General features: G+C 44.5%; 1 protein-coding gene across 1 annotated transcript in view; it reads right to left on the reverse strand.

The window, feature by feature from the left end:
* Positions 1 to 12820, reverse strand: part of Dock5 (dedicator of cytokinesis 5) — a 173754-nt gene that overhangs the window by 28249 nt on the left and 132685 nt on the right. Inside the window, exons 29-35 of the mRNA XM_028758729.1 lie at positions 9794 to 9888; positions 8042 to 8120; positions 6320 to 6420; positions 5538 to 5596; positions 4983 to 5137; positions 3640 to 3725; positions 910 to 1069 (exon numbers count right to left, since the gene is read on the reverse strand). Coding sequence (XP_028614562.1) covers positions 910 to 1069; positions 3640 to 3725; positions 4983 to 5137; positions 5538 to 5596; positions 6320 to 6420; positions 8042 to 8120; positions 9794 to 9888 — 735 coding nt within the window. The remainder of the gene's footprint in view (positions 1 to 909; positions 1070 to 3639; positions 3726 to 4982; positions 5138 to 5537; positions 5597 to 6319; positions 6421 to 8041; positions 8121 to 9793; positions 9889 to 12820) is intronic.

The following is a 12820-nucleotide window of genomic DNA, read 5'->3' on the forward strand; positions in this document are numbered from 1 at the left end:
CTTGACACAAAGCCAAAGCATGACTGCTCCTTTATTTTTAAGTGTTTGAGCGTGTTGGTGTAGTTGCCAACAGAGGCCAGAAGAGGGCATCAGATCATCTGGAGCTGGATCTATAGTAGGTTGTGAGCCAACTGACACATGTGCTGGGAACCAAACTTGTGTGTCTTCTAGAAGAGCAGTGCACACTCTAAACCATGGAACAACCTCTCCACCTGACCTGCTGTTTTTTCAATACTGTCACTCCTCCAAAGAGACATTATTAGTTCATTGTCTCCCTTAAGAATCTCCTCTATAAATATAAATATAACTACACAGAAGCTGCCTACACACTCCTCTTACATGCCTAGCTTCTGCAGGTAATAAATGGGACCCGTGTGGAAGACCCATGGGTTATAAAGAAGTAGAGAAATTAAGACCATGCTTCTGAGAAATCTAAGAGATTGTCTATGGGGATAGCAGGTGCTTGTCTTATTCAGAAGCCACCTGGTACACTCATGTCTTTGGCAGTCATGTTTATATTAAGCAGAGGAATACATAGCAACCTAAACCGTGGAAGTCTGTAGTCCCAAGAAGACTAGAGTTTTACTGTTGGGAGAAGTGCACAGACTAACTTATTTCATGACATAGGTTTCTATGTGCTACATCACAACAGGAAAGCAAGCACATGTAAGTAAGACCAAGAGCCAGGCTGAGAAGGGCTCAAGGAAAGGTTAGAGTGTCAAGACTGCACGTTTTGCACCTGTTTCCAGGTACTTGAGAGTCTGTGTCCTACTGTCTGTGAGTGGGGCGTGGTCTCTATAAGGACGCTCCAGGATGGCTGGGCATCTGCGCTACTGACTTAGAGCTGGGTTGGTGGAGCAGGGGTGGCCCAGCTGTGCCCACTCACAAGCCCAGGGACCGGGCCCTTACCAGAACGTTTACCGTACAGCTCATGCGGTTCTCTTTGCTCTCGTCATGCATGATGATGGTTCTGTAGTCCAGCAAGTTCTCTAGGAGGCTGCTGACCAGGAGGGCAAAGACTTCCCCAGAGCTCGAGAGGTATTTATGTTTCCGGCAATGCTCTAAGAGTCTGGAGTGGGGAGAGAAAATTTCCGTGGTTCACCTAGCTGCTTTGGTGAGCCCCCAACCAAGTCCTAGCAGCAAGAGGCTCTAGACATAATAGATATCCCCTGTGGAACACAAGCTGCCCTAGGGATTTCAATAGGGTCCATATTGGACCTAATATTTTCTCAGGCTCAACTCTTTCATAGGGACACAGTCAATTCCCATCAATCATTTAGAACCCCAGGCCACAATGTCTTCTGAACACTAGTTATCAGCAATTTCTTTAGTGGATATTGCAGAAATGAGAGCCCTTGCCTACACTGTTCACATACCCCTTGCCATTCCAACTCAGCTGTATAAGAACACCTGTCCCATGGCTTTGTTCTCCCAAGGGCCTGGCATTGAACAGGCAGTCTGGAAATCCCAGATAGAAGCCAAGCCTAGAAGAACCAGACCATTTGCATACATCTTCAGATAGAAAGACAGAACTGGGAGCAGAGAGACTGGGGCTACACCTCAGATCCAGCCCTCTCCTTTTTGGGACATAGAGAGCAAAGTTTTGGGGGTTCTTTGGTAATGGGTCTAAAGAATCAGCCCAGACATGGGACTGGAGAGACGGCTCAATGGTTAAGAGCATACACTGTTCTTGCAGAGAATCCAAGCACCCCTGTTGGGCAGCTCACAACCACTTGTAACTACAGCTCTGGGGGATCGGATATCCTCTTTAGAAAGCACCTGCACTCATGAGCACATACCAACACATGCAAGCATACACACACACTTTAAAATAAATTTAAAGAAAAACAATTTGCCCAGATTCTAGGTGTATTTTTGGGTGTTGGAATTAATGCAGTCATACTTTTCTGAGCCAAGGATCCAGAAAGAATAAAGGAAACAAAGAGCTCTCCATGAAGGTGTAGGGATTTTTTAAAAATGTGTATTCTATCTTGTGTAGTGTGTATGTGTGTGTGTGTGTGTGTGTGTGTGTGTGTTGGGCGGTGTGCTCTACTGCTGAGCTCTATGTCAACAGATCTTTTTAAAAGCAAGATTCACACTATGCAGAACTGAACTGGCTGGCCTGGAACTCACCACATAGACCAGGTGACTCTGATCTCATAGAGATTCTCCAGCCTCTGCTTCCAGGGTGCTGGGATCAGGTACCACCATGCCCAACTATCCCCAAATCTTATGTCTGTTTCTATCTGTGTGTAACTATCCCCAAATCTTATGTCTGTTTCTATCTGTGTGTAACTTCCAGACAAATGCAGAATTTCAAAAGCTATAAGCTAGGAGCATTTGAAGGTATGAGCCCAAGATCTCATGGAAAAAGGATAGAAAGATCACTTTATTCTGTCTATAAACAGAACAAAGACATCCAGTTCTTTAAAATGGAGACGATTCCCCTACCCTGTTCCAATACCATGTGCTCAGTGTGTTGGCTCCTCCTCAGGGAATCTTTAAGAGACATGATCAATATATATCACACTCAGACTGTTTCTCCAGAACAGGAGAATAACCAAGTGACAGAGAGAAGACACAATGTGTGACCTAGGTGACTGGTTATTAAAGTTCAGAGAGCATGAGCAACCAATGTGCACAAAGAGATGATTAGACAATAATTGCCATCTTAAAACAACAACAACAAAAACAACAACAACAACAGCAAACGCACAACATTTTCTGTGTATGTGTGTGGATACAGGTACATGTTGTGGCACACGTTGGAAGACCTCAGGAGTCGGCTCTCTCTCCTTCTACCCCATGTGGGTCTCAGGGATCGAGTTCAGGCTGTCAAGTTCCGTGGCTGGCAGAGCCACTCTGCCCACCTGCAGTCAAGCTTTTTAAAGTGTGAACTCTGCAAGCGACACTCTGTTGACTCACAGCCTCATTTAGTCCTGACAATAAAGAGCAGACACTACTCTTATAGATGGAGGTGGGTTGGGGAGCTTGATCTGGCAGGCTGACTCAACTGGCTGCAAAGACAAGATCTGAGAATGTGGTGAAAAGAGGGTTTGTACTTATTCCTGCCAGCCCCAATAGTCGAAGGCTTGCACCACACGGCACACCCCTGTGAACAGCATGATAGGGCTGAGCGTGTAGAGGCTGAGTAGGGGAGTCAGCAGATGAAGGGACAATGTGGACTCATGTGAAGTGATGTTGTCTTCATGGATAGCAAGCTGGCTAAGAGACGAGTGCTCTGTTCTCAGAATTCTTTGATGGCCTGTGAGGTATTCTGAAGTCTAAAGTCAATCTTGACTTCCTTTAAATGGCTGCTCCGAAGCCACAATTAGAGATGCTCTACTTTTGCTCAGGTTCATAATTAAGACGCCAGGCAGGATGCCACTGCTGTGTGTGTCTTCTCCTCTCGTCCCTCTGCTGTGTTCTCCAGGGCCAGGCTGGTTAGAGAGCCCAGGCAGGGACTCACATTGGGTAAACACTATCCACCGTGTGTGTGTGTGTATCCGCTCTATGTATTCCAGCCACATGACTGAGGGCCAGTTAGTGACTGGGTGAGTCTGAACCTGCCAACCCCCTGCTGGCTGGACAGTTGTTTCTGTCCACCTCTGGCCTGAGCTGCTGCTCTGAGATACTCACAGCTTTTCCAGAAGAACCTTGTATTGTTCATCTCCTCGGCCACCTTCCACTTCCTGATCCAGCTTTGTGATCAACTCATTCTCAAACTGAAAGAGAAGGCAATTTCACAGGAGGATGTCAGGTCCTAAGAAGAACACATGGTAGGCAGTGGCCAGTCTTTCTAGAGCTGGCTCAACCCCTGTCCGGTCATGAACTGTTCCCAAAGTACATGGGGAATTATCTATAACTCGCCCATCCAGACTGTGCACCAAGACGTATCAAAACATCCCAAAGCATTTGCTAACACTCCTGAAAAAGCTATTTTACTTACCACCATGGATACAAAATAAATTCATAACCACTCTCTCCTTTGTACTTGATACAGATAGTCCTATCTGGCCAGAAACTCATGATAGTTCTCCTGCCTCAGACTCCTAAGTACTGGGACTACAGCTATACACCTATAGCTATATAGCTACACCCTGGGCTTCTATATTATTTTTGTTTCTTGTCCGAGTCTTGGTGATGGGATTATTTTTGCTCTGCATCATAGCTACAAAGCCTTCCCTTTCAATACTAATCGATGCGTAGATGTTACAGATGTAAAACTTGAGTCAACTTGGTTGTCAATTTGGCTCTATCTAGAATCAGCTAGGAGAAAAGCCTCTGGGTAGGTCTGTGAAGGTATATGAAAGCAATACTCTTCCCAAGAGTGGGCGGTCAGATGGAATGCCTGCCATTGCTTCTTCTGGTGAGTGCATCTACCCTACTGCTGCTGCTACTTCCTGTGGTTGCTACCACTACCAACATCTTTGCTATACATGGACCCAGTTTCTTTGACCTACCAGCTTGGACTGAAGGCCAGAGGTTCTTCAGGAATCCTCCAGGCCTTCAGCTCTAGATCAGGAGCGCTGAGGCACCTAGCCTTGGGGGCTGAACAGCTACGGATTCAGACAGTCATTGTTGGACTATCCAGCCTGTGCTGTGTAAGCCAATGTAATACATCTGTTTTGTGATCTGTACTCAGCATATTCACTCTGTTCCTCTCTGACTACTGCCGTGTATGAGTAAGGGAGGTCTAGAGAAAGCACAGGCTAACTAAAGCTCTCAAAGGTATGCAGGGATGCCCGGGAGCTAGACCTGCATCACCCTTCTGCAGCTGGCCACACAGATTCCACCTTCAGGTCTAGAGTCAGATGTATCAGGCCAGCTTTCCACTTTCTGGGCCAGAAGATCCAATCATATGTCTAATTCTTTTACACAGTAAAATGTAAAAAGATAAGTTTTAAAATGCAGTTTTTACGGAAGCTGCTGCCTCTCCATGTGGAGGAATGGTGGTGTGGTCAGGGTCCGCCTCTTCTCACCGTGTGGAAGTTGCCATTTCCACTCAGGTTGAACTCGCATTGCATCATATCAAAGAAAATGGGGATCGTGGCTTTACGGAGCTCCACTTCAGGGGTCAGAGTGACTTCCAGAATGGGACCCACCATGGATGGGATGAATTTGATTTTGTGTGGCCCTGAAATGATGGCAAATGGCGATATTAGAATACTGCATCACTCTCAGTCCCACATAATGAATCTTCTTCCATGGGGCCCAGAAGAGAGGAGAAAGTTCATGTGATGTACCATGTCAATCACGGAATGCTGGCAGAATGCTGCCTTCTGATAGTTTATGGCTGGCACGACTGAGGCCTCATTGCCAGTGCCCCAGGTGAAAGGGTACGGAACCCACAAGTCTACTTTACTTCTGACACACATACAGACAGATATCAGGGCTATGTGAATTAAAGTAAGAATTCATAATGGGTGCGTGTTTTTACTATAACCTGTGCTGAGAAAACTCTCCTTTAGAACAAAAAAAAAAAAAAAGTAAAGTAAAGCAGCCACGGAAGGGTCTGTTCAAGGTCAGACACTCACCCAGGTTATACCACATGTCCCGAATCCTAAAGCCGATTTCTTTTCTCATGTCACCATATCTAAGAAGAAGATCATAAGAACAGGATTTGCAGTGGAACTGAGTTGTGTGCATGCAGTCATCCCTTGGCATAGCAGGGGCTGGCTCTGAGATCCCCAGATCCCCAGATCTGTTCAAGTCCCTTATGCAAAATGGCTTAGGGAGTTTGCACATACAATATGCACAGCTTTCTTCATACTTCAAACAATCTCTGATGGCTCAGAGTATCTAATACAAAAGACTGGGGATGCTGCAAAAAGTTAAGGCGGCACTATGCCTGCAATTTTGGTGAACTGACAGCAGGTGGCAGGAGATCCCAGGCAAGGGCCCTGACTCTATCAATAGCATGATGTGGCTGAGGAGGGGAGTGGAGGTACCTTAAGAAAACCAATACGAACCTGGAGGAACTTCAGGTCTATTGATAGATTACACATAAAACGCACACCATCATCAACATGAGCAAGTTCCTGTAATTTCTAATGGCAGGGGCTTTTTTTGTTTTTCTTTTTTCTTTTTGATTTTTTTAACTTTATATATGAGAACATCCAGAAGAGGGCATCAGATCCTATTACAGGTTGCTGGGAATTGAACTCAGGACCTCTGGAAGAGCAGTCAGTGCCCTTAACCTCCAAGCCATCTCTCCTGCCCTTAAGTCCCTGTAATTTCTATGACAACATCACAGTGCTGAACATAAGCAGAGACCTCACCTTCCTAACGGTCACCGGATCTTTAAGGGATAACTTACTTTTTCACAATTTTGTTGCGCTTGGCTTCTGAGAAAGTTTCAAGCTGGAGGGACTCGTGGGTGAGAAAAGCTACTGCCAAATGGAAGTAATTGTTCCAGAGCTTCACAGGATGCATGACGCGGGCAAGGCAAAATAGAAAGTTACACCAGTGAGGATCCAGATAAAACACCCGCATGCGGGAGTGTTGCACTGTTAAAAACTCAAATAAAACCCACAGGACTTCTTGTTCCGTCTGGGGTTTCAATTATTCACTGCTGAAAGTTTTGAGACTTAACATTAACCTTTAGAAAAACAACCCAAACTTTACATTTTTCTTTACCCTGGGGGCACAGGAAGTACTGCCAAGAAATGTACCTATTTATAGCAGGTGGCCTGGCAGTGAGTTTCAAGAGCCCTCCAGTTTCTCCAAACTTTTGAACTGGTAAATACTTTCCTGATTATTTTTTTTTCCTCTGTGAAAAACATTTCAACCAAAGAAGGCCCTCACAGCTATTTAATGTAACAAGAACTAGAAACAATTCAAATGTTCTTAACAAGAATTTACTCACTACATCCGAAGTCAGGAGCATAATGAGTCATATTCAGCCATTAAACATATTATGAAAATGTTTAACATCATTGGGAAAAAGGCAGAGAGGTGTGGAAAAAAGTGAAGAAAGTCAGCCAACGGATCATTAAAGGGTTACAGCGCTCTTCTCTATTTTGGTTTGCACATGATGTATTATATACCTGTATACATATATAATTATCAATTCATATATATGTATATGCTTATATATCCTCCTCTAGTTATACAACTCTCTAAACATTTGAGATAAAAACAAAAAGCACACAACAAGAAAATGTTTAGTGAACTTAAAGCCCCCACAGAGCTGGGACCCGGTGGACCTTCACCAGGCCCTGCTGGCTGCACACATAAATGTCCTTCCATTTGTCATATGAAGGGACAGATGAAGATGAAGCTACCAGATACCTGGGTTTGTTTTGTTTTAGACAGGGTCTCATTATAGCCCTGGCTGACCTAGAACTCATTATGTTAGAGGTGTACTGCCACCGCGCCCAGCCGTTACCTGTTTTAAAGGTATTCATATGACAGTGATGGTGTGCATATGAAACACATTCGAGTCTGTGTGGACAGAATCAACACAAAAAACTTAACCTTGAAGGCAAGGATGAGAGAAGCCTCCTTAGCCCTAGCTTTGCTTCCTGAAACTTCAGGACCTGCGGTCCACTGTGGTCTGAAACCATTAGCACTTTACTTGACTCTAGTTCACACTAACTTCCCTTATCCTGCTGTGATTGTTCTATTTTACTATTCATTATTAGTGTTGTGGCCAAAAGTCCAAATCAAACATCACCATGGGTCTCTAGTCATAGGAACATAGTAACAAGAGGGCTTAGCACTGGCTGAAGACTCAGACTTCCTCTGATGCTCCTGGACCGAATATCGGAGGGTCGGGGAGACTACTATATTTGTATTTAGCTGTACTTCCTAAGACAGTATTGCTCATGTTTTCTTTATGTATGTTTCCTTTGTGCAATGAAAACCAAACCATTTTATTGTGTCTGGAGAATACCATTTTGGGAATGTGTACTTCAGGAAATCAGCAGACCCCTGAAACCCTCCTTTATTTGACAGTGATAAAATCGGAAATGGCACTTTCTCAGCTGACATAGCCTCTTGCTATAACCGAAGGCCTTCCACATGGGTGGATGCTTACCTGAAGTTCAAAGCTTGCCTGGTCCATGAAGTTCTTGGTAAGAACTTCAGCAAACTGATTGATGGCACGAAGGAAAACCCTGGGGAGGAAATAACAGATGAGGAAGGCAGCTCCATGTCTCTGGAGATGTTTCCCCACATATTCTGAACAGGAAGCCAAGCACTCCTGGCTTGGCTGGGAAAGTCAATATAACCGTATGGTGTCCTTAGAGGCCACAGAGCACGAGCTACAAAAGGGGACATAGAAACAAACTTTCTCTCAAGGTCTGGGAGAGCTTGGGGGCTGAAGGTGAAGCAGAGACTGCAGGACCAAGCTCACTGCTCCTGAGCCAGCAGTTTACACTTGGCTATGACACCTACCCTTACGGGCCAGCATTCTCATGAAATCTCTCTTGAAGCTGATATTTAATTGGGAAGGGACTTTCTGACTAACAGGACCATGGGAAGCTGACAACACTTATATTGATTTGGCTTATGTGGCTCACTGGCAACATTCTAATGCCATAATATATTGCAATGCAATATTATAGATAGTCAGTTCATTTCCTGTCAATTTGTAAGCATTTGTTGCTAGGTAGCAATTCTATGATAATGACACAATATCGGAACATGACATGCTCAAAACCTAAGTGCTAGTCTTTAGAAGATTAAAGTACAGCAGTAGGCACCCTTCACTTAGACATCTAGTTGTTTTCCAATGGAGACCATGACAAAGAATTATGTGACAGACTTTCAAAGAGATGCAGGAAATCAGAAGGAACACAAGATCAACAGCCATTTCTGAAAGGATGGGTATTGGAATACGGTCCAGGCAGGGAGTTCTGTGAGGAGAATTTTGAATGCTTGTGAGAGTACTCTAAGAAAATAAGGCAAGAGTCTTGTGACCTCAGTTTCTTCAAAACACAGGACTGTTCTTGGGATGTGAATTCGTGCTCCTCCCGTTAGTAGCCAATAGGAGTGGGTTTGCTTCAGCTTACTCATTATTGCGGCTGTTAACAGCAATAAAATGTTTACCCTATCCTTTATATGCCTCTATGGAAAAATGTTTTCGCCACACGCTGCTTGTCTTGTGACCGTATGCAGCTTGAATTCATGAGACTCTTACCCATGTGACCTTTCTTAACCCTCAGGGCATAAACTGTCTGGAGCTCGGAAAAAAGTTAGCTAATGCCTGAGACTTTAGTCTGCCTCATTAATGGGCTCCATTCTCCCAGGTCCAACCGCCTCTCTCTAGAGCAGTGACAACTCAGGGCAGAGGATTCCAGCGGAGGTGACGTTTCAGAAGGGCCCTGTGAATGGAAGAACGGTTGACTTCCAGAGAGGATGGAGAAGGCATGGCAGGCAGAGGCAGTGATACGAGGCGGAAGCCATGTTTAGGAACTAGAATTCTGATTGGCGCAGGGGTTACATGCTTAAGGAGGAAGTGGCTAGAAAGGCAGGCAGCACCTTGAACATGAAGAGGAGGAATGCACGCAGAGCCACTGAGAGGGTATGCAGAGCTGCTGGCCAGTAGGGATTAACACGAGGGTTGTGAGGACACTAACCCAGGCAAGCAAAGAAAGCAGATGGGGAGGAATTAGTAGTCTCGTGAAGGGGAGTTTCCAAGCCAACACGCTGTGGTCAGGAAAGGGGGAAGACCCTCTTTATAAGTGGCAAGTGTGAGGGATAAAGATTTAACAGTGCTTCACATATGCAAGGCAAACCAGAGCATTTCAAGGTCAAATGTCCCCAGAATGGCCATGGGCTCTCTCACCTGTTTTGGGTCATATTCATGACCATCCAATCTTTGGCATACACATTCTTTCCAATTAGATCCTTAAACATAATGAAGGTTTCCATGAGAAAGTCCTGTGGAGAACAACAGAAGAATGGTTTAGAAAACAGGCTCATTCAGTCTTTCTCTCAGCAAGTGGACAGAAGGACCTTTATGTTGGGATGACACAATGAAGGACCCACAGTTGTGGCATTTCTGGAAAGTTATTATGGACAATGCATTCTTCTATATAACTGTTGCATAATTTGATTTTTGCTTTGGTTTTGGTATCATCAGACAAGATGTAATCTAAACTTGGCCTCCTGACTCAGTCTCCCAAGTGTTGTGACTACTAGTGATCAAAAGTACCCCTAGCCTATGACAGACTTTTTTGTTTCACAGCATGAATCTATTATAAAAAGAGGGACACAATATTATCCTTCTTTTTACGAATGGTTTCACAAGGCTAAATGGCCACAGAAAATAGGAAGCAAGATGGGGCATGCCACAGACCCCGTGTTTATAACCATCATCTCTTAGTCCTCTGCTTTGTGCTGTTTGCATACATCTCTTGAACCTCAAAAAATGGATAGCAACCATTTTAATTAAAACTTTTTAATTTCATATTAATTGCATATAAATTGCATGCATATCAATATACTGCCTATGGCTGGTGCCAATGGAAGCTAAAAGCTGGTGTCAGATCCCCAACAACTAGAGTTACAGATGGTTGCGTGCTGCCATGTGGATGCTGGGGATCAAAGTTGGTCCACTGTAAGATCAGTCAATGTCCTCAAGTCATCAGTATTTTACAGATCTTAGTTCAAATCCTCCTGACTAGTTAGAACAGAAGAAAAGTGCCACACAAGCCGGAAACATTGCATCACAGTGTCATGTGAGAACTGTAACAAGGAATACCACAAGCGCACTGAGCATGGGGCAGTAGCAATGGCTGGTCTTGTCCAAAGGAGGAGCAAGTCAGAAATAGAATGGCCAGGCTTAAAAAAAAAAATTAAAAGGTTCTGAAATCATTTTTGCTACTTAGTTAAATTCAGACTTTTCCCACCAAGATTGCTAAAAAGAAGACCTAATTGTTTGCTTCTCTGACTGTGTGTACAGTCCTGTGGAAAAAAGAACATTGGCAGTGCTAAGAACACAGTACCCTGAGAGTCAGGATTCCCTGGCCTCCATCTGCCCATCTGACTATCAATCCATCCATCATCTATCCATCCATCCATCCATCCATCCATCCATCCATCCATCCTCTACCTAGCTATCATTTCTATCTCTAGATAGACAGATAAATAGATAGATAGACAGACAGACAGACAGATGGAGTGATATATATGCATATCATCAATTTTGAGACTGTCTCATATAATCCAGGCTGATGTTGAACCAGACCATGTAGCACAGGATAACCTTGAATTTAGATTCAAACTGTCTGCCCATGAACACACAAGGTCCCTACTCTACCTGCTTTCCACAGGAAGTTAAAAAAAAAGAAATCACTAGGGTATTTTTGTACAGCCCATAAGAATGGAACTATTGATACAAATAGGTGCTCTTCACAGGCTTGGACTACATGCACAGCACAAGGCTAGGCATTTCCACCAATGGATTTCACCAGTGCTCACACTAAGCCTCCATGTAGACAGCATCTTACTGATGAAGAAACTGGTTCAGCAAGATTAAGTAGCTTGTGTCAAATTTCCTCCAAGAACTCAGAATCGTTACACGTCAAACCTGTGCTATCTGCTACACCATCTGCCCTGAAGGAGAGCACATGGCTGTTTTAGTGGCCTCCACCACGCCCTTCCCCTGTCTGGATTCCCTTGCAACAGATCACTGCAGACACAGCCACATATGGCTGATTCCTGAAGCATGCTGCCTCTTCTTGGGCTCCTAGCTTAAGTCACATGGACCAACACTATGAAGTCATCGTTGGACTAACAATGATACATCCTCTCTGTTTTCTAGCTTTGTTTACCATGTGGGCATTGTAGGAAGGAAGATGGGGGTGATGGAGTGTATCCACATTGGTACATCAGCTACATGTGCTCAGGGTGGTGAGACCGACTGGAAAGCAGAAAAATGCAGATCGTAAACAAGAGTGAGCTATGCAGGGATGGAGTGTAGACAAGAGTGAGCTATGCACGGATGGAGTGTAGACAAGAGTGAGCTATGCACGGATGGAGTGTAGACAAGAGTGAGCTATGCAGGGATGGAGTGTAAACCAGAGTGAGCTATGCAGGGATGGAGTGTAGACAAGAGTGAGCTATGCATGGATGGAGTGTAGACAAGAGTGAGCTATGCACGGATGGCAGGGACCATCCGATTGTCAGCTGGCTAACACAGCCCATGTTTAGCCCTCTGCTCAGAGACCATCTTTAGCGACAGCTTACATTCCATTAACAGTTCCCTGAAGACTTTAGAGGCATGCTTGTTGAAACTACAAAAACACGCTTTCTTTTTAAAGCAACAGGAGATCACTTCCAAACACTGTAAGGGGTAGAGGGGTAACCTCTGTGTGCTTTCCTTAGAAAGAGAGGCAGATGAACACAATCCAAAGAACCAGCATGTGCAGTCATGGAGACTCCATGCATAGTTTAAGGAACCAATATCTCCTTAAATGAGGAACAAACGTTTCAGGGCAAAAAGATGTCTAAGTGTTTCAGAAGAAGGGCCCATACTGAGCCCCTGTGTGACGACTGGTGCAGATGTTGAACTTTTACTTAAACTCTATCAGGTTGGAGGAAACATCTACTCTCCTTTTGGTGCCCTCTGTGGACAGCCATTCCCACTGCAGTGGTTGTGAAGGGAGCTTGAAACTCTTGATTCAGCTTCAGTTACCTGTTGTTAAATGTAAGAAATCTTCAGATGGATCTAGCTGTGCTTAGGCGATGAAGCAGGAGGATCATGACTCTGAAGTTGGTCTGGGTTCTGGGTACTAGACAAGAATTGTCTCTAAACACCACACACTCACACACACACACACACACACACTCACACACATACATTCACAGA

This window comes from Grammomys surdaster, unplaced genomic scaffold (genome assembly GCF_004785775.1).
Source record: "Grammomys surdaster isolate TR1022 unplaced genomic scaffold, NIH_TR_1.0 126219, whole genome shotgun sequence".
Classification (NCBI taxonomy): Eukaryota; Metazoa; Chordata; class Mammalia; order Rodentia; family Muridae; genus Grammomys; species Grammomys surdaster.